At 46.0% G+C, this 21569-nt stretch overlaps 1 protein-coding gene across 12 annotated transcripts in view; it reads right to left on the bottom strand.

The window, feature by feature from the left end:
- The window catches only part of Zfp236 (zinc finger protein 236), a 99323-nt gene that overhangs the window by 18987 nt on the left and 58767 nt on the right, over positions 1-21569 (bottom strand). For 10 of the 12 annotated variants that reach the window (XR_003952527.1, NM_177832.4, NM_001374229.1 and 7 more), the window contains 11 exons: positions 21108-21209; positions 20399-20550; positions 18008-18111; positions 17392-17543; positions 15575-15787; positions 11625-11907; positions 10381-10484; positions 8512-8877; positions 7739-7884; positions 6164-6404; positions 5131-5310 (listed from right to left, as the gene is read on the bottom strand). Coding sequence is in view for 10 of the 12 variants with exons in the window: in NM_177832.4 (NP_808500.2) it covers positions 5131-5310; positions 6164-6404; positions 7739-7884; positions 8512-8877; positions 10381-10484; positions 11625-11907; positions 15575-15787; positions 17392-17543; positions 18008-18111; positions 20399-20550; positions 21108-21209 (2043 nt within the window). In the remaining 2 variants the exon portion in view is untranslated. Of the gene's footprint in view, positions 1-5126; positions 5311-6163; positions 6405-7738; positions 7885-8511; positions 8878-10380; positions 10485-11624; positions 11908-15574; positions 15788-17391; positions 17544-18007; positions 18112-20398; positions 20551-21107; positions 21210-21569 lie in introns of all 12 variants that reach the window. The other 2 variants (XR_003952528.1, XM_006526497.4) reach the window with 1 other exon arrangement.

A 21569-nucleotide genomic window follows, 5' to 3' on the forward strand; every position in this document is an offset into this window, starting at 1 on the left:
AAGTATGTTGAGTAAGGTCAACTTTTAAGAAAGTGTACTGTAATTTTATGAAACTTCAAATAGTTTGAAAAATGGGCAAGTGTTTGCCTCTGTTGTCAAAGTTGGGAAGTTTTAGAACTGTTGGGAAATAATAGATTGTTCTCAAATCTAGAGGAAACTAATGCTAAAAGACCCTCATTCGGTATTAGCAAACAAAGAAATATCTTTCCTTTCACTAAAAACAGAACTGGCTGTCCTGGAACTCATACTGTGACCAAGCCTGCCTCTGCCTCCCGAGTGCTGGAACCAAGGGTGTGTGCCTGAGCCTGACTTAATATACAATACAGACAGAAGTTCTCAGATAGCCGCCTTCCTCAGGCATCTAGGGCTGAGAGGGTCATAGCCCAGGGCAAAGTGTAAGGCAGTAGAGTACTCTCTAACTGTAAGCAGTGGCCAGTTTACAAGCTTCTGACTGCCTTCTGCTGCAGCCTGTGGGTGGAGCAGAAACGTCACCACCTGTCAGGAAGCACATGTCCAACACAGACTGATCACTTTATAAACTGACTGGGTGAAGTGAGGCCTTAGGAGTACATAGGTATCTTAAAATAGTAACAGGGAAACCACGCACAAGAACTTGTGGCAAACAACCCAAAGAAAGGGCCTAACTCTCCCCTGGACCCCATAAAGTCATAGACACCTAACACTATGATGGCCTGGCCTCACAGCAACCAGTCATCAGAGAGATACTTGGTGTATATGTCAAGGATCAACAAGCAGAGGACTCCTCAACTGTCTTTGGACTTTCAGGTTGGCTTGGGACCTGCACTGGGTAGCTCTAGATCACCTGACACACGTTAGAGGCATCTGAGAGAAGGGAGCCTCAATAGCATCCAGCCATAGGCAAGCATGTAGGGCATTTTCTTAATTAGTGATTGACAGGGGAGGGGCCAACCCATTGTGAGTGGGGTCATTCCTGGGATAGTGTCTTGAGTTCTATAAGAAAGCAGGCTGAGTAAGCCATGGGCACCAAGCCAGGAAGCAGCACCCCTCCACCGCCTGCCAGCTCCTGCCCCCAGGTTCCTCCCGTTTGTGATCCTGTCGTGATTTCCTTTGACAATGAATGGTTATGTCAAAGTGTAAGCCAAATGAACCCTGTCCTCCCTGAGGTGCTTTGGTGAAGGTGTTTCCTCACAGCAATGATAGCCCTCACTAAGACCGTGCACCACGCTGAAGCCGGCTTAGTCACCGTCTGCCTGCTCATCTGGACCGGGATGAAGTGTCTGGATCTGGAACTGGACTCACTGTTTTCTGCTCTCAGAATCTGCAACAACTTCAGTGTCAAACCATGACCCTAGCAGCTCCCTCTTGCCATTAGTCTGGTCTATCATCGTATCAATGCAGACTCTTTCTCGGCCCACTGCTGAAACCTCTTTAACTTTTCTGAAGCCTCCGTATTAACTTGTGTTAATCATTCTGTAAACCACATATATACACATACAGATACATTTACTGCATGCTTTGTGATATGATAATATTAGTGATTAATACTTAAGTAAAAACCTATGTTCATCTAATCCAGGATACCAGGATGGCAGGACTATGTGACAAAGTGCTGTCATTAAAATGGTATTGTGTACTTATGTATTTTGTCTCCAAAATATTTGTGTATTTATGTATCTGTTGTTATTCTTAAAATTCTTAAATTGCTCGGCAGTGGTGGCACATGTCTTTAATCCCAGCACTTGGAAGGCAGAAGCAGGCAGATCTCTGAGTTCAAGGCCACCTTTGTCTACAGAGCAAGTTCCTGGACAGCTAGAGCTACACAGAGAAACCCTGTCTCAAAATTCTGAAATTGTGGAAAGAAACAAAGTATTTACTGTTTCTGGCATAGTGCACCGTGACACCAAGCCTGCAGAGTATTAGAACTGTAGGCACACTAAATGTCCAGCCTCCAAATGCAGCCTAGGCCCGCAAATGGAACCCAAGCGTTATTTGGATGGTGTGTTGCTGGGACAAACACATGAAGGAAAGTTTCGCTGAAGCAGACACAGGAGAGAGGATGCTCTGCTAAAGCAAGCACATGAAAGGACACGTGATGAAGGATTCTTTGCTAACAACACGCATGTACTGGTCCACCTTACATTGAGTAGTTGAGCTGCATTTATTGGGATGCCATAACAACGCACCAAAAAACTTCTGGAGCTGTACTGCAGTTTCTTGCAGCTTCCGCTTCTGTTTGGCAGAGTAATGTCAGCTGAGACAGACATGCATGCAAGACACATGTTGAGATGACACATGGAAGACACATGATGTTTGGAGAGTTCAAAAAGGACTTGAAGGGCAGTGATGGAGACCAAGCTTGGCTTGCTTAGAGAGCAAGCTGTGCAATGCTTCTGAGCCTCACATCTTCCTTGAGCTTCACTTCCCTGAGAGAGGCACGGCTGAGGCTAAGGCCTGCCTGTCTCTGCTAAATAGTGCCACCACTGCTGATTCGTGTTTGCTGTCCTGACTCTACCAAACTGGACTGTTGGTGTATTTGTGGCATGTCTGCAAACGGATTGAGCTGCCGCTGCTAACCTGTGAACTGAACTGCCAATTTCCAGACAACACAGACAGGGGTTGCTCTAAGGAACCATTTCTAAACAGGTCCACTTCCCCAGTATCCTTTTTTTTCCCACTACCTCTAGTAGGTGGTGGGCTACAAGGAAGGTTAAAGCATTTAAGAACCATCATTAAGAAGTTCTGAAAAAATTAAAGTTACAAGTTTCTTCATTTATGAAATTCTATCTAGTTCTTTATCTAGATATTATACTATGTCACAGTTGTTAATAGATATTCTAATGTCCACGGCCACATGCCTGCCTAATTTGATACCACAATGCTGCCATTTCCTCTATCAGACCAGTCACAGGTACCAACAAGCTTCCAGACTCAGCAATGCAGAGCATCCCAGTGCTGACCGCTGACTGCCCATATCTTCCCAGTGCTGACTGCCTCCTGCCCATATCTTCCCAGTGCTGACTGCCTCCTGCCTGTATCTTCCCAGAGCTGACTGCCTCCTGCCCATATCTTCCCAGAGCTGACTGCCTCCTGCCTGTATCTTCCCACTGCTCACCAGCATGCTTGCTCCTAAAGAAACATCTGCTACTGGTTCAAAATCTGACCAACTTAAATAACATTTTGTTCACCACATATCAAACTCTGCACTATACAAAGCAAGTGACAGTGTGTATGGCATTGAGATGCTTTCAACAAGTGGCACGCAAAACTCCGAGTAGCCAACCAGAAATTGTCTCATACAACAAACCTTTTAAGTTAAAAATGAATACTTAATGTTATAAACGGCTACTCTTTTACAATACCCATGAGCAATAGTGTAAGAATATGACCAACTATAGAAAAATAGGAAATACAAAAGCAAAGAACTTGATTTCTAAGCTATAAGCAAGAATTCTGTGTATGTTTTTAATAAGGCCTAGCACATATCCAACACTGAGAGCACTCAAAAAAAAAAAAGTTCTCAATAAAACAGCTTTTTACCACTACCCTGATCAAAACAGCTTTCTTAAAATACCCTTCTATATTTCTAACATTGAAACTCAGAATGTATAATCAAAAGAGGAGGGCTACTGAATTACCAGACCCAATGTTCACGTTCATTGTTCTGCAGCTGCCGAAAGGCAGGGTGCATCTTTCAGAAGTAAGACCCTCCTGATTTTAAAGCTTCTACTTTTTAATTTCCTTATTCATACGCTTTATCTCAGTTCCACTCTTAATTTTTGTGGAAATCTCACTGAAACTGAAAGCCACAACCTTGGACTGGTCTGGCAGTTTGCTGCCATTATTCCATGTGCTCCAAATGAAACTTGGATGCTTTGTCCATCATACCAGGAAGCAAGCAGGATCCCTGGTGAAACGCTCTTGCTTGGAAGAGCAGTACTGGGAGGCGGTTGTGAGAGCTTAAAGTCACTGTTAGACACCATCTGGGCTGGGGGTGCAGCTGCCTGCCTGGCACGGACAACACCCTGGTTTACTCCCTAGCACTGTGCGTCCTGGAGGTGATGCGCTGAACCAGAAATGCTCCCCCCGGCACCCAGGCTCCTGTATTAGAATCCTTCTTCTCCATTGGGTTCGCTGTTTGCAAAGCCTTGCTGAAGAAAGCAGGTCACTGGGGGAAGGCTTGGGAAGTCTACAGCCTCACCCCACTTCAGGTCACTCTTGTGTGTTTCATTGTGCAGACGAGATAAGCCCTCTCCTGCTGCCGTGCCTCACCTGTCATCATGGACTCCTTCCAGACCCATAAACCCAGAAAAACTTTTCCTTATGAGTTGCCTTGGTCATGCTACTTTATCATAGCAACAACAAAAAAACTAGTGTACTGGGCACAGCAGTGTGTGCCTACACTCTCAGCACCGTGGAGGCAATAGGAGGATGATCAGAGATTCAACAGTGAGTTTGAGGCGGGCCTGGGCTACATAAAACACTGGCTTTTGTTTATATTTTAAAAAAAAGACTTAGTTTACATGAAGGGCTGAAGGCTGAGAGAAAGGAACCACGTGGACAAGACGTACCAGGCCCATGATGCCCCAGCCAGAGTGAGCCAGAGGAACAGGAGGTGCAGCAAGGAGGGGCTGACACTAGGCCAGTGGCTAACATTAGGGTGACTTGTTAATGTCAAGTGTACTTTATTGCAAATAGTAGTCATTGATTTACTTATCGATGTTTTTCAATGGTCTACCCTATTTGTAACTTTCTACACAATCCTAGCAGTATTCTTAAGATCCAAGGGTACGTGACACTATGAAGGCGCTTTGAAAATTATTTCTTGCACACAGCTCAAATGAGCTATATTTCTTTAGTATACAGAACAGGAACAAGAACAAGGACATTACCTGTTCTTTAGTATGTTGCTAAATAAAAACACATGGCAAAAGTAGCCAACCTTAAACATTAGTCACACCATAAACTCTACAGAGCCAGAAGGTCACGTACGAAGCCAGTTTTTTGCTTCTGATACTAGATTTCACTAGATTTGAACCTGCCAGATAAATGAAATACAGTATCTTTATGCAAACCCAGTGCTGAAAAAGACACATACAAGATGGCCTTAAGTTGTGGGCCAAAAGATATCTACAGTGTGAACTTACTAACCAGAGATGGTCAGGGTGATCTCCTGTGGTGAGCCCGAGGATGAGGAGGCGGTGGGGCCAGCAGCCTGGGCTAGGACCTGGCTGAGACTGGAGTTGTTGATGGTCAGGGTGATCTCATGCGGGCCCGTCGAAGTGGACACAAGGCCTTGTGAAGTCATCACTTGAGAGAGGTCCTGTGAACCTGCTCATCATGACAAAGCAAGTAATTGAGCCCTAATGCATACACTTCTGCTTTACAGGAAAAGCATTACTTTCAAAGGGCAAAGACTCAGATAAATTATCAATCATATCTAATTGATTTATCTGAAAGGATAAAACTTGCCCTAGAATTCACAGGCTCTAGGTCTTTCTTATTCCCCAGTACACACACACACACACACACACACACACACACACACACACACAAGGGAAGAGAACAGGGTACGTGAGATGATGAAATGAAAGGCAGGTGAGCAGAGCGTTCCAGTAACAGTAAGGTGGGCATACTGAATGATCACCTCTGAAACCAAGGGCACTGGAGGATTTATGCTTTGTTGGTAAGCTTTACAAAGAAATGAAAAATATCACTGCACTGACCTAAAACCACCCATGTTACCATGAGCAACTGTAGCCTCCCTCAGCCCTGAAGCAGGCTGATCCAGACTTTGACCTTGCTGCCACTGAGAAGGAGATTACCTAGGGTGGAGCCTTCCGACCTAGATGGCTCTTTTGTTCTGCCACCTGCCACTGCTCTCTCCAAGACACTGCTACTCGCTGAGAAGCCCCTGAGACATTCCGGAGGAACATCCTATTCTGCACATCACCTACAGGCTGGCTCCAGACACCAAGAGTGGACTGGCGGGGGATGGGCCTTTTATAAGTAGACTCTTGTAGTAAACTGGAGGGCCTTGAACAGAATCATGTCTCGGCCCAGCAGCCTCAGCAGGCCCAGCCTGCTTCCCAGGTGTACCCTGTCCTTGTAAGCCTCGGGCCAGCATACAACAAGCAACAAAATGAACTCCCAGGTTTTAAAGTCAGAGAACACTGGCACTCACCGCTGCTGCTGGTGGTCAGCACTGAGTCCTGTTCAGACAGTGGGCCAATGGTCAGATTGGCAGATGTCACTGTGGGCTGTAAGGACAGGCCTGACAGAGGCTGGATAACGACGCTGGCTGGGACGGTGCTGTCTGATGTCTGAAGAGAACTGTTCTGGGAGGCTGTGCTAGACTCGCCTGTGATTGGCTGAGCAAGCAGGCTGCCCTGCTGTAGTGTTTGCTGCAAGATGCTCGGATCAATCTGCAAAGCAACAGATTCTCCAGGTCAGCATCACAGTGCTCTGCCTCCATGTAGGTTAGACACTGACACAATGCTCTGCCTCCATGCAGGTTAGACACTGCCACAGTGCTCTGCCTCCATGCAGGTTAGACACTGCCACAGTGCTCTGCCTCCATGTAGGTTAGACACTGACACAGTGCTCTGCCTCCATGTGGGTTAGACACTGCCACAGTGCTCTGCCTCCATGTGGGTTAGACACTGCCACAGTGCTCTGCCTCCATGCGGGTTAGACACTGCCACAGTGCTCTGCCTCCATGCAGGTTAGACACTGACACAGTGCTCTGCCTCCATGCAGGTTAGACGTTGTCACAGTACTCTGCCTCCATGTAGGTTAGACACTGACACAATGCTCTGCCTCCATGCAGGTTAGACGCTGTCACAGTGCTCTGCCTCCATGCAGGTTAGACACTGCCACAGTGCTCTGCCTCCATGCAGGTTAGACACTGCCACAGTGCTCTGCCTCCATGTAGGTTAGACACTGCCACAGTGCTCTGCCTCCATGTAGGTTAGACACTGCCACAGTGCTCTGCCTCCATGCGGGTTAGACACTGCCACAGTGCTCTGCCTCCATGCGGGTTAGACACTGCCACAGTGCTCTGCCTCCATGCAGGTTAGACACTGCCACAGTGCTCTGCCTCCATGTAGGTTAGACACTGCCACAGTGCTCTGCCTCCATGCGGGTTAGACACTGCCACAGTGCTCTGCCTCCATGCGGGTTAGACACTGCCACAGTGCTTGCTCTGCCTCCCTGCAGGTTAGACACTGCCACAGTGCTCTGCCTCCATGTGGGTTAGACACTGCCACAGTGCTCTGCCTCCATGTGGGTTAGACACTGCCACAGTGCTCTGCCTCCATGTGGGTTAGACACTGCCACAGTGCTCTGCCTCCATGCAGGTTAGACACTGCCACAGTGCTCTGCCTCCATGCAGGTTAGACACTGCCACAGTGCTTGCTCTGCCTCCATGTGGGTTAGACACTGCCACAGTGCTCTGCCTCCATGTGGGTTAGACACTGCCACAGTGCTTGCTCTGCCTCCCTGCAGGTTAGACACTGCCACAGTGCTCTGCCTCCATGCAGGTTAGACACTGCCACAGTGCTCTGCCTCCATGCAGGTTAGACGTTGTCACAGTGCTCTGCCTCCATGCAGGTTAGACGTTGTCACAGTGCTCTGCCTCCATGCAGGTTAGACACTGCCACAATGCTCTGCCTCTATGCAGGTTAGACACTGCCACAATGCTCTGCCTCTATGCAGGTTAGACACTGTCACAGCACAGAAAACCATGGAGTCGCCATACCTGCAATGTGATATTGTTGATGCTGGAGGCATCGATCCCAGAAATCTGAACATTTGGTCCAACCAAGTTAGCAGCTAGCTGTAACTGGATACCTTCCAGAGTGGCCAAACTTCCATCAGTCAAAGATACTGTCAAGTCACCACCAGCTGGCCAGAGAATGAGAAACAAAAGAATTTAACTTAATACTGTAAATGCTTTAAATCTGAAAGGATTCACTTTTTCCACAGAGATTTTAGAACACAAAATTTTTACAGGTTATGTCATATTACAGAATACAATTATTTTTACTACAGATATATCTGTATTATCTGCCTATAACAAAATAGCCACTGTGAAATAATCTTACCCATTTCAAACAGCAGAAAGAGACTAACAAAAGACTACCAACTAGTCCACAGTTTAATATAACAGCAGCCACTGAGCGGCCGTCTGGTTCTCTCATGCCCCAAGGAGAGCGACGCAGAAAGAGAAGACCCATAGGATGTCAAACAGGGGCAAGAACTATGACCCTTACTTATAGTATACAACACAGTGGTGTACATTTAATACCTTTCACACATGTGCAAGCACTAACAACAGGATACCTGCACTCGACTAAAGTCGTGGGAAAGCTAACTGAGAGGTTTAGACTCCCTGAGCAGAAGCTTAGCAAAGCACGTGTACTAAAGCAGTGGGAGAAGAAGGGAGCTCAGCTCTCCCTGCTGCCTGCTGAGGGACAGGTTCAGAGTGTGTTGCTATGGGAACAGAGGAGATGACACACATTGGTTTCCTACCTGAGACAGAGGCAGGAAGGATAGCCTGGCCGACCAAGCCTGGCTGAAGCACATTCTGATCAAACTGCCCTGTTAGGACAGAGTTGTTCATGATGAACACATTTGGGTCCGTGGAAGATGAGTTGAGAAGGTTCACAGACTGGAGACTTTCTGAAGAGCTTCGTGTGACAGGCTTCCTGGCCTTCTTTGGGTCTGATTTGTAGTGAAACTGCATATGAGTCTTCCTTCTCCCAGAAGTCCTGAAGCGCAGCTCACAGTGAGGGCATTTGAAAGGCTTTGCTCCTGTGTGTAGGCGCATGTGTACCTTCAGGCTTCCCTTTGTGGAGAAGGCGTTGCTGCAGACATGGCAGCTGAACAGCTTCTGGCCTAAAAGAACAGCAGGGAATAAGCAGGAGCTAATGACAATCAAAGCTCACAGCCAGTATGGACACACCACCCTGGCTTCAGATAGCAAAGTGCATTAGGCTCTCAACCAAGAATGCTATGACAACAGGTAACAGCAGAAACCGACTCACACACTGTCTATGGTCTGCAGTTAGTATTCCCACAACCCTCTGAGACTCTGCGTCCTGAAATCATCATATTCTACCTGGAGGAATGTGTACAAGGAAAACCCTGTGCCCTCAGGCAGGCCCTGTGTCCTGTGTTATGCACCACCCACCCCTCTGGATCTTTTCATAGTCACCCACATAATAAAAGCAAGGCACAAAGGCCACTGACAGTGACTGCCTGGGAGAACTCAGGATCAGCCACTAGGAAATAAGTATTGCTTTTTGCCAGGAATGATCAGACAGACTCAGAGGCTATAGTAAATCTGTGATCCTATACTGCTATGAGGTCTTCGGAGGGAGAAAACACCTTTCTTATCTATGTAGCCTTAGCTGAACTCCCACCCCAGTCGAGGCTAGAATAGCTTTGCTAACCGCAAGGAACACCACCAGGCACCTAGCTTGTCACCACAGCGTACTACACTTGGAAGCAAGCTGGGCACAGCTAGCCCATGCACCCTCAGCAAGTTCATAGTACAGCATAAGGGACAGACACAGGGAACCTGATGAAACAACAGCAAATTGTGATAAACTCTTAATAGGTGAGTTCATCCCTGTCTAGTTGCCAATAATAATCCATCAGGGGAGAATGATAGAACTTGACATAAATGTATCAAAATCCATCTGTAGATATCTGTTCAATCTTTTGGAATATGGAACTTGATAACGCTCCCTAGTGGACAGCGGAGCGATGGCTAACATTCCCTGGAGAGGTCCTTACACTCCTAGATGCAAACACACTTCCAGATAGTCACAACTTAGTACAAGTACTACACTCATGGAGCTGGGAGGACTGTGCTGCCATCAGCCTCATGGCACACAAGGCCCACACTGTGACTTGGAGAAGATGATTTACAACTGCAGAACTCAAACAACAAAGGTTTGTGCTTTTTAAGTACAACTGATTTTCAGATCCTCAAATCACATGATGAAAAGAGCCATGAAAACAAGAAACAGTTTTCCCCTTGATACATTTTTCTCCTCACATAAAAAGATGATATGATCTAGTAACTATCAAAATGACTGCAAAATGACTCTCCTTGGCCCAAATGAGACTAGCAGGGAACCTTGCGAAAGAAGAATAAAGGCTGAATAAGAAGAGCGATAATTTATAATTTGATTTCTGAGATTTTTATCCCTGCCCCATTCAAAGAGTTAAACCACTTTCCTTACATAGAAATAAAATAATAAATAAATAAATAACCCTTTTACGTGTATATTTTCATGGTTCCTAAGTTTGAGTTCTCTATATTTTGAGACATTTGTGGGAAAAGCATGAAGACGCCCCAGGCATCTGCAGCGCTGAGGAGTTGCTCCTTACCTGTGTGGGTCTTCACGTGGCAATCTAGAGTGGACTTCACAGTAAAGCTCTTCCCACATTCATCACACTTATATGGCTTTTCTCCAGTATGGATTCTAACATGCCTATTAAAAAAGCATTTCTAATTAAGGGATTTGATTTTTGTTTTTCTTTTTTGTTTTTTGTTTTTTTTCGAGACAGGGTTTCTCTGTGTAGCCCTGGCTGTCCTGGAACTCACTCTGTAGACCAAGCTGACCTCAAACTCAGAAATTCACCTGCCTCTGCCTCCCAAGTGCTGGGATTAAAGGCGTGTGCTACCACTGCCCGACTTGGGATTTTATTTTTAACTACTTATGTATTTTAAACTTTAAGCTTTGCTACGTAACAACCTGTGCAGTCCACACACACGTCACGCCCTGTCTGAAGACTTCCAGCTCTGCTGTCTGCTTAGGTGCTTGATGAGACTTACCTGCTGGCTCCAGTACCTCCCAGAGCCAAGCTTAGCATCCTGACTGCACACTGGATAATGGCATCTGGTATGGCTTGTCTCTTCCCACTCTACACAGCCCTGCAGCTCCGCCACCTTCCCCTGAGTTCAGGGTCTGTGGTGATTTGACTAGGAATGGCCCCCGAGCCTCCCATGTATGAATGCTTGGCCCATAGGGAATAGCACTATTAGGAGGTGTGGCCTTGCTGGAGGAAGTGAGTCACTGCGGGGCAGGCTTTGAGGTCTCAAAAGCTCAAGCCAGTTCATTCCCTGCTCCTTGTGGTCTGGATGGAGAACTCCCAGCTCCATCTCCAGCACCACGTCTGCCTGCATGCTGCTATGCTTCCCACCATGATAATGAACTAAACTGTAAGCCAGCTCCAATCAAACGTTGACTTTATAAGAGGTGCTGTGATCATGGAGTCTCTTCACAGCAATGGTAACCTCATTATGGCAGGGTCCCAGGTTCCTCACCACTCTGCCACAGTCCATAATCAGTCAGCTGCTTGACTGTGACAGCTGCTGGTCGCTAGTCTGTCCTGTGTTCTCACCCTGATGCCCAGTCCTTGGTAGAAGGTATCTGCTGGTCATCAATGCCCGATGAAGTTGGCTCATTTCCTATCACAATCATAGAAACTGCATAGGCAGTGTAGTCCAGGCTCTACATGAGCTCACTACGGTGATGCAGGTTAGACCCACACCCCCACACTAGTGTGACAAGCACTCAAGTACACGCTCAAGTCTCCAAGAGCTGCAGAAAGAGTAGCAGCAGCCTCACCTCACCAGGTCACTGGGCTTCTTGAAGCTCTTCGGACAATATGTGCAACAGTTGGCGTGCTTGGGTTCAGCCTCAAGCTCTGCCTGCTTATCCTTCATCTCGCTGATGCGGTCCTTTTCTGCAGCCGACTGCACCAGGACCTTCTCAGACACTGTAGCACTCTCCTGGGGCTGAATTTTGGCCAGCTGGGCTGTCTCCTCCTCTGTGAAAGTAATGACCTCAGGACGAGGCTTTCTTGATGCACTTCTGTCAGAATTTTCTTCATCTTCCTCCACACATGTGTCTATAAGAAAAAGGGTACAAAATCAACAATAAAAATCAAGTTTCAACACAAGAAAATGAAGCATGTAAGGTTAGAGTTAGTAAGCAACATTTCAGGCAGCAAACAGCTGCTTTTCCATTTGGGGCTAATGAGAGCTCATCTGACTAGGAAGAAGGAAGACAATCAAGAGAGGCAGCAGAAGAGGCCACTGTGGATAAAGCTGGCTTCTGCCAGCTACAGGGTCAGTAGGAGCTTAACAAGCATCACTGCCCACAAAGCCAGAACTCACAGACTATGCGACTACCGGCCATAACCGATTACTAGGTGAATAAAACCAGATGCTCAAAATTCAGAGGCCAACTTAATAAAACAACACAGAACCCTCAATTAAAGAAAATGAACAGAGAGAAGAAACTTTAGAAATCACACACGTACACAAACGCGCACACACGTGTGCACACACACAAATATCCTCTCACTATAGTGATATATTCCAGCATCTTGAGCCCACCAAACTGCAACAAAACTCTAAGAATAGCCAGGGGTGGTAGTGCATGCTTTTAATCCCAGTACTCAGGAGGCAGAGGCAGGTGGATCTCTGTGAATTCAAGGCCAGCCTGGTCTACAATGTAAGTTCCAGGACAGGCAAGGCTACACAGAGAAACACTGCCTCAAAGAAAGACAAAAAACAAAAACAATAGCAACAATAACAAAAAAATACAGGGAAAAGCTGCCAGCAGCAACTGCAGACATGAAGGTAAGAAAGCTACTGAGGCAAGAGCACAGAGACTTCTGTCACAGGGCTGCACTCCACATGCACCGTGTGTATGTGTGTGTGTGTGTGTGTGTGTGTGTGTGTGTGTGTGTAAAAAACACAGAAAATGTAAGAATAAAAAGCAGAGTCAGGACTGAGATAGGTAAACCCTACAGACGTAGGGAAGTGAGCAGAATTAACTCCAATCAGAAAATGGAAAAAACAACTGGATTGATATTCAGAAAAAAGATGGACCAGACAGAAAACAGGAGAGGGGTGGGAAAGGAGATCTGCCACGAAAGACAGAGTCAGGAAACTCAATATCTACTCACAAAACTTCTAGAAAAACATACACATAAGAACTCCATCATACATTTGTAAGGTCTGAACGATCTAAGCAAGCTATAGACAGAGCCCCCACCAACACTCCATGGTAAAACATGGAGATAACTGTGCTGAAATTTTAAATAACCAAAATATATAAAGATCAATATAAAACTAGGCGTGAAAAAGGAAAAGATAATAAAATTAGCAAGAATAGCAGACGGCTCATGTAAGGCCGTAGCCAACCGTGGCAGCCGAGAAGGAACTAAATCCACATCCCAAGCACCAGGGCGAGCAGAGCGAACAATGCATGACTTCTTCTCTGGCTCAGAGTGTGCACGGCAGGCATCATCATCATCACAGTGTCCATAAACATGAATGCAGTGTGACAAAGAGCTATGGGAACCCCACGAAGCAATCCTGGCATCGACTCTGGAATCTATGCCTTCTTAACTGCTAAGAAAGCCTAGCACTGGCCTGGAGCATATTCATGCTAGCTCACCAGTGGACACTGCGCACACTCCAGGGTCTGAGGAGTACCATCTGGGCATCTGAAAGACTTGCTTTTCATGGCTCACCACAGCTCACTGCAGACCGTGACTGCTGGAAACCAGGGCCACACTAAACTCTGCCAGATGGATCTACTCTTTGAAGCTCAGAAGGCCAGAGGTCTCAGAACTCTCTACTAAAGAAGCCGACCACAGCAGCTCTGCCACACCCAAGTCAAGGCTTTTGCAATTTTAAAGTGGTTCAGGCAAACGGTGAAGGCTCCCTTTCCAACTATAAGACAAATGTACACTACTGTCATTTGAATGTAGCACCAGAGTGGTCCTACAGCCTGACCTGTAACCTCATCCGTAGATAACTGCAAGTAAGTGACAGGATAAACAACTGGAAGGAAAACAGGGAATTCCTCAGTAGATGGCACCTCTGAGAGGGCTGACCAAAACATCTTACATGGCATGGACCAGACACTGTACAGCACCATTCAATAATAAGAGATGCCAGTGCCTGGCATATACAGAAGTGGATGCTCACAGTCCTCTATTGGATGGAACACAGGGCCCCTAACGAAGGAGCTACAGAAAGTACCCAAGATACTAAAGGGGTCTGCAACCCTATGGGAGGAAGAACAATATGAACTAACCAGTACCCCTCCGAGCTTGTGTCACTAGTTGCACATGTAGCAATGACCTAGTCAGCCATCAATGGGAGGAGAAGCCCTTGGTCTTGCGAAGATCATATGCCCTAGTATAGGGGACCGCCAGGGCCAGGAAGCGGGAGTGGATGGGTTGGTGTGCAGGGCAGGGGGAGGGTATAGGGGATTTTCAGAAACTAAGAAAGGGGATAGCATTTGAAATGTAAATGAAGAAAATATCTAATAAAAAAATTTAAAAATAACATCACCAGCTACAACGCAAGCAAAAAAATCACACACACACACACACACACACACACACACACGAACACTGCATGGCTGTGTAAGAACTACCCTCGTTAACATGACAGTGCTGTGTGCTGCTATCACCTGTGGAAATGAAGCATGCACATTCTAACTCCAATTTCATCTGTGGGCTTACTAAAAGGAAGAGTGAGCACTGAGCAACAAGCTCAGGGTGAGGGACTGGGCAAATGAACACGTGTGGTATTTGGTAGGAAACAAGGTAAGTCTCTCAAACTGTGGAGCCCAGTGTGAATGAGAGCTACTGCAATGTGATACTGAGCATACCCCAGCCAGAAGGAAACTCTCACAGGTTGCTCTACAATTTCAGGGGAAATAAAAAGTGAGCTCTCCTTGATGCACAGCACATGGTAATCACAACATCCAGGCATGTTGTACATGCGTGCTTACTCTATCATGCAGGCATGTTGTACATGTGTGCTTACTCTATCATGCAGCACAAATCACAAAACACAACTGCATGTATGCATCTGGTGCAGATCTATGCCAAAGATATGTGCAAACCTCAGTGAGGAAGTGAAAGTGATGGACTGTAGAATCAACAGCACAAAGGCACAACCTAGGAATGAGTTCTATGCAATGCTCACTGAGTACAGCGGCCAGAGCCCACACTCAACAGAACGCTCCGTCAGAGCAGGGGCTGTCCTTGTCTTCACTGTGCGTCTCTGGACTTTTTCTCAGAGGGCACGCAGGCTGCCACACTCAGAAAATAAAGCCACACACACACACACACACACACGTGCACACACACATACATACACACAAACACACAAGAGAGAGAGAGAGAGCGCCATCCTCTGCTACATATAGAGGTAGAGACACGAGTCCCACCATGTGTTTTCTTTGATTGGTGGTTTAGTCCCAGGGAGCTCTGGGGGTACTGTTTACTTCATATTGTTGTTCCTCCTATGGGGCTTCAGACCCCTTCAGCTCCTTGGGTACTTTCTCTAGCTCTTTCACTGGGGATCCTGTGCTCTGTCCAATGGATGACTGTGAGCATCCACCTCTGTATTTGCCAGGCACTGGCAGAGCCTCCACAATTCATTCTCATTCATTAATAATTCTTAAATTAAAATTTCAAATAGATTTATAAGTTATAACTAAAATGACATTTGACCAGTAAAGTTTCAATCCAAAGCAGACACTACCTCCTCCCTCTGTCTCTGCAGCTGCTGCGGCTGCAGACGAAACTGCTTGGTGTCTCTTCATGTGTTTTCTACAGTGGACCGCAGTGCGGAAGCCCTCTTCACAGAATGGACACTTGTAAGGCTTCATGCTCATGTGTGTGGCCATGTGCCGCGTGAGGCTCCCATTGGTGGTGAAAGACGCATTGCAGATGCTGCAGCTGAAGGCCTTGACACCTACATCAATAGACAAGAACACGTCAGAGGAAGCCTTGAAATCACAGGCACTCAAGGACAAACAAACTTGTAACAGCAGAGTATAAGTGGCTTGCGGGTTATAAGATTTTAACTGGATAGTGCTAGAAACACAGACACTAACAGAGCATGTCTGATAGCACTCTCTCCAACAATAAATGGCCCTGAGAAGATGCTGCTCACAGCAAACCAAGATGGCCCTGTCTGATACAACAGTGCCTCAGAAGAAGCACCTACCACACCCTGCCTTCCCTCAATAAATGAATTCTCCTGCCTCTTGGACTGTCCGTCTTTCCTACGTACCACTATCCCAGAGCCAACTTTGCAACAGCCCTTAAAACCACACCTAGTCACCAGCAGACTCATCCATGGGCTGTTCTAAAAAGCTGTATTCAGAATACATATTGATGTTAAATGTGTAAATATATTAAATGGGTTGTGTTCAATGGGTAACTACAATCTAATCACAAGCCATATATCTGCTAAAGGTCCAACTCATAAATGGCCATGCTGTTTTTAAAAGATTTACCACACTGATGATAATAAGGCAATCAGCCTAACTTTGAGTAGGAGTATGGTGAGAACTGACAATCCTCAGAAAGTGCACAGGAAGACACCATGGACCACTGGAATACACAAATCAAACCCCAACAAGTGACAGCCACCCACCCAGGAATGGTAAGAGCAAGAAAACACACAGTCCTGTGCCCTGTCAGGATGTGGAAGTCAGACCTGGACAGCACGCTACTTAAGCTCGGTCTGTATTGAACAGCGAGGTTTGCACGTGGATTTACTGAGTGTGGGAACCCAGGGTTCTGCACATGCTGGGCTCTCCAATAATCACCATCCCTAGAGTCACTCCCAGCCCGAGAAGGGTTAGTCTTTTTTTTTAAAGATTTATTTATTATATATAAGTACACTGTAGCTGTCTTCAGACACTCCAGAAGAGGACATCAGATCTTATTATGGATGGCTGTGAGCCTCCATGTGGTTCCTGGGACTTGAACTCAGGACCTTCAGAAGAGCAGTCAGTGCTCTTAACCACTGAGCCATCTCTCCAGCCCCGAAAATGGTTATTCTTAAGGCCCAGCAATTGTAATCCTTGATGAGAAAGCCAAATCCATATTCATACAAGTCAAATAACAGATCTAATAAGTAGGAAAATTGAGCTTGCTTTGTCTGTATAATGAAATATTATGGATCATAAAAAGGCTGGTAGTATTAATACATGCTACATAAAGATGAGCCCTGAACAATGCACTGTATTAAGTAAAAGAATGTGACCACTGCAGACCGTCTGTGAGCTCACTCGTGGGCAGTAACTACAACAGTATCTACGAAGGCAGAGATAAATCAAGGATAATTTGTAGTTGGCGGTATTAAGAGAATAAGGGAGTTAATGATAAAAGGTCTAGACTTTCTTTTGGATGCCAATAAGTACACACTAAGAGTAGAGGGTGGCGCTTTCAGCACTCTGTAGACAGGCTGAAACCACTGTGAGTGAACTGAGTGATGTAGGGTTACAGCAATACAACTAGAACACGAAAAGAGACAAGTCATGATTTCTACAGGACACAGACAGTAACCTGTGTGTGTCTTCTCGTGGGACTTGAGGACACCGGAGGAGACAAAAGCACGCCCACAGAGCTTGCACTTGTAGGGCTTCTCCCCCGTGTGTGAGCGCACATGCTGCTTCAAGTGGCTGGACTTCTTGAAGCCCTTGTTGCAGTAGTCACACCTAGAAGTGAAACACAGACAACTCAGGTCCTGCTCACTCAAAGACCATTACCGAGCCCATCCAGGTACCAGGCAACACAAGAGAAGAAAGCTGCTTCAGCACGCTCACCAGGGGTCAAGTGTTCTTGGGTAAACCATGGCACTACCACACACTCAGGGAACACAATGAGCAGTACACAACAGAGGCAAGGACAATTAGCTGCTAGATCAAGGTCTGGACAGGATATTAGCAATCTCAAATGTATTATTTTGAAATTGATAAATGCTATAACTCAGCAGGACACAAAGCATTTAGTATAATCATTAAACGAGCATAAGAAGGACACTGTTTGGGTGCCTTACAAACTGGGGGTGATAACAAAGCCTATTTCATAGCCCAAAAAACTGAGTTGCAAAGCACTTGGCCACTGAAGGTGTACAGTGGGCACTCAGCCTCCCTCAGGAGCTGGGTCTGTGAGGGAGTACCTGTATGAGCGCCTGCTCTGGTCCTCGCTGTCCTCCAGGAACTGGGGGCCTTGTGTTTGTAGGTCCAGATCCTCTTGAGATGACTCTGGAAGCAAACGAGTTGCCTAAAATGATCAGAAATATAAAGCAAGAATATATGAATATCTATTAATAAGTATAAGATGAGTCAATAATCCCAAAGATATAAATGTTCTAATGCAGTTTCAAGAGAAAAACTACAAGTAATCAACTGTATTCATTTGAAACAGAGAAAGCATAAGTCACTGGCGCAGATATGATTAAGCGTGTGCTTGTTTTATACTAACTGTCGTGCCTGACACAGAGTATAGGGCTAGTCAGCTAAAGTTAGACTGCCATTTGCTATGCTGGTTAAGCTTGTCTCAAACTCATGATCCTCCTAGCTCAACCTCCAGGTGTTGAGACTATAGACTGAACTTCCATGCCTCACTAATAAGCAACTTTAGTACAAAATATAAACAAATATGATTTATCTTAATGAGAGATTACACTTTCATCAGCTTGACTCTACTACCTGTGAATGACTGGATCTTAAACACCCTATATTCTAAAGGACTGGCTGCCGTGTGTGACACTGTTGGTGACTGGTAGAACTCTCCTGGGAAGGACTCATTTGAAGACTACTGTTATTGAGGGTGTGACCTTGCAGGGGAAACAGGGACCTTCAACTTCCTTTCCTCCCACAGATGCCACAAGGTAAGCATTGTCTTCCACCACGTGTTCCCCCAGGATAATCCTGTGCCAAGTCACAGGCCCCAAAGCAACAGACCTAGCAAGCCATGGACTAAACTCTCTGAGAGTGTGATGAAAACAACTCTCTCCTGGTTTTAGGTTGGTTATCTGAGGTACACTGTCACATCAGTGGGATGAACATGCTGGTATGAATAAATATGCTACCTTCTGAAAAGAGAAACACTTTTCTTTGTCACAAGAGTCCTAGGGAAAGAAAAGCCACCTCTACCTCTCAGAGACAGCACAAGAGAACAGCCACCCTGACCTCTATCCTGACAAAAGGACCACAGCCCACAGCAGCACTGAACCCAACCTTCTCAATGCTTGACTTCAAAATAAATCCTGCTCACACTGGACAGAGAGCAAGCAGACTTGAGGATAGCTGGATAACTGAAGGACAGGCTGAAAGATGTTTGCACAGTGATAGAAGCAGTTGTCTTTTGACTTGCCCACCCACCTTCCATGAGCAAATGAGGCAAAGCCACATCCATCCATCCACCCATCCATCCATCCATCCACCCATCCATCCATCCACCCATCCACCCATCCATCCACCCACCCACCCATCCATCCATCCATCTATCCATCCATCTATCCATCCACCCATCCATCCACCCATCCATCCATCCACCCACCCATCCACCCACCCACCCATCCAGCCACCCATCCACCCATCCATCCACCCACCCATCCATCCATCCATCCATCTATCCATCCATCTATCCATCCACCCATCCATCCACCCACCCACCCATCCATCCATCCATCCATCTATCCATCCATCTATCCATCCACCCATCCATCCACCCACCCATCCATCCACCCACCCACCCACCCATCCACCCACCCACCCATCCATCCACCCATCCATCCATCCATCCATCCATCCATCCATCCATCCATCCACCCATCCATCCATCCATCCATCCATCCATCCATCCATTCACCCACCCACCCATCCATCCATCTTGCTGCATCCCTTACACTCCATAGGCAAGTTTACCCAGAGTCATGTGCAGTAAAGCTCACCACATAGCATGCACTACACACCAGTCTCATCACCTGCTCAGAATTATGTGGCTTCTACCTCAAAGCAACTACTCTGACTTTTTTGCATGCCCACTATTAATATCAGTAGATTTTTTAAAAATTTACCTATTGATTTGTCTGTCATTTTTATAGTATTTAAAAACTTTCAAAACAAAAAAAATCAAACAAACACTTCAGTATCCCTAACCTGACTACAAGAATAAAAATTAGTTATGAATGAAAATGTTATTTTTCAGGAAACCTATTATATAGACAAATAAACAATGTTTTGTATAATATTTGTTTTTAATGTCAACAATAATTTTATTTTCCTTCTAATAAAAGCAATATTCTTCTAAAACACACTAGTAAATCAAGCTTCTGCTATAAGACACCAGTAAATTGGTGGCTCTCAGTCAAAATGGCAAAGGCGCCCATGGCATCTACTAATCTGAAGTACAGTTACGATGCTTTTCCCATGATGCATCAGATGGAGTAACCAAGTGTCCCAGATGTAGGTAACTCTAGCAAGTGCATTCTGAATTACTCCAGCAGGAGACAGAAAGGTGCCTGTTGGCTAAAGAGCTATCCAGCCCTTCTCCTCACACTCACCACGTTGATGGCATCAGAGTTGGGGACCTGCAGTAAGTTTTGCTGGTGGAAACTCGTGGACAAGGCCTGGGACTCGAGGGTGCTAGAGTCCTGCAGCTGCTGCACAGGTGGGAAGGATGTCTGCTGACTGTACGTGTCAGTCACCGTGAAACCTGAAAGAATTAGGTCAGGATGCAGCAAGTGTTAGTGACACAAAGGTACAAGCAAAGCTACAGAGAACACGTGTGCATGAAGTCTCTGCATGGTTCCTGCATGGGAACAAAAGGAGAGTGCTCTTTCAGCAGCTCTGAGTCCCTGCTAACAGGCAGTAGGGTGCTGTGCCTGTCCAGTCCACGTCCCTGAGACAGGCTTTACTCCAGCCATCTACACCAGCGCTCACCAGATCTTCATTCTAACCCACAGCCATCTACACCAGCGCTCACCAAATCTTCATTCTAACCCACAGCCATCTACACCAGCGCTCACCAGATCTTCATTCTAACCCCCTGCTTTCTCTAGGACAGGGACCCTGGATAGAACAGCTACGAATTTCACTTTTTAGGAAATATGATATTACAAAATATTACATACAAAAAAATCTTAAATGCATGCAATTACTGGGTTTAGACCATACATTTTAAGAGCCCTCAAAGAAACACCCAAGCTTTGCAAACTATACCCAGCACAGGTGAGCTGGTTTGCAAGCTTACTGAAATTCACAGTGACTGACCTTGTGGAAGTCCTGCCGACTCAAAGGATGGCTGTGGAGTGCCCTGCTCTTCAAACTGGTCCATGTGCCCTGGGAGAGGAGCCTGGGAAGCTGTGAACCCATCTAAGGGCAAAGCGAGAGGGACACACACAGTCACGACACATCCCCATCTGCCGACCCATCCAGAAGTATGCTGCTCAGTGTTCAAGGCTTATCCTCCTCACTTGCAAAAGACAAGAGGAAAGTAATGTTCGCTGTTCTAAAAAGTTTTTTTAAAATATATATCTGAATGCTCTGAAATGCAATTAAACTTAACAATTATGTAAAACTCAATCTCCAGAGGGGAGAAAACAGATACATTCCTGCCCCTAGAGTAAATAAACTTTAGGACATTCACAGAGCAAAACCATAAATAAGCCGGCAAACAGTCTGCTAAGAAGCCTGATAAGATAAGCCTCAAGCCAGTGTGCGGACCATAAGTTA

The sequence above is a fragment of the Mus musculus genome, chromosome 18 (assembly GCF_000001635.26).
Source record: "Mus musculus strain C57BL/6J chromosome 18, GRCm38.p6 C57BL/6J".
NCBI lineage: Eukaryota > Metazoa > Chordata > Mammalia > Rodentia > Muridae > Mus > Mus musculus.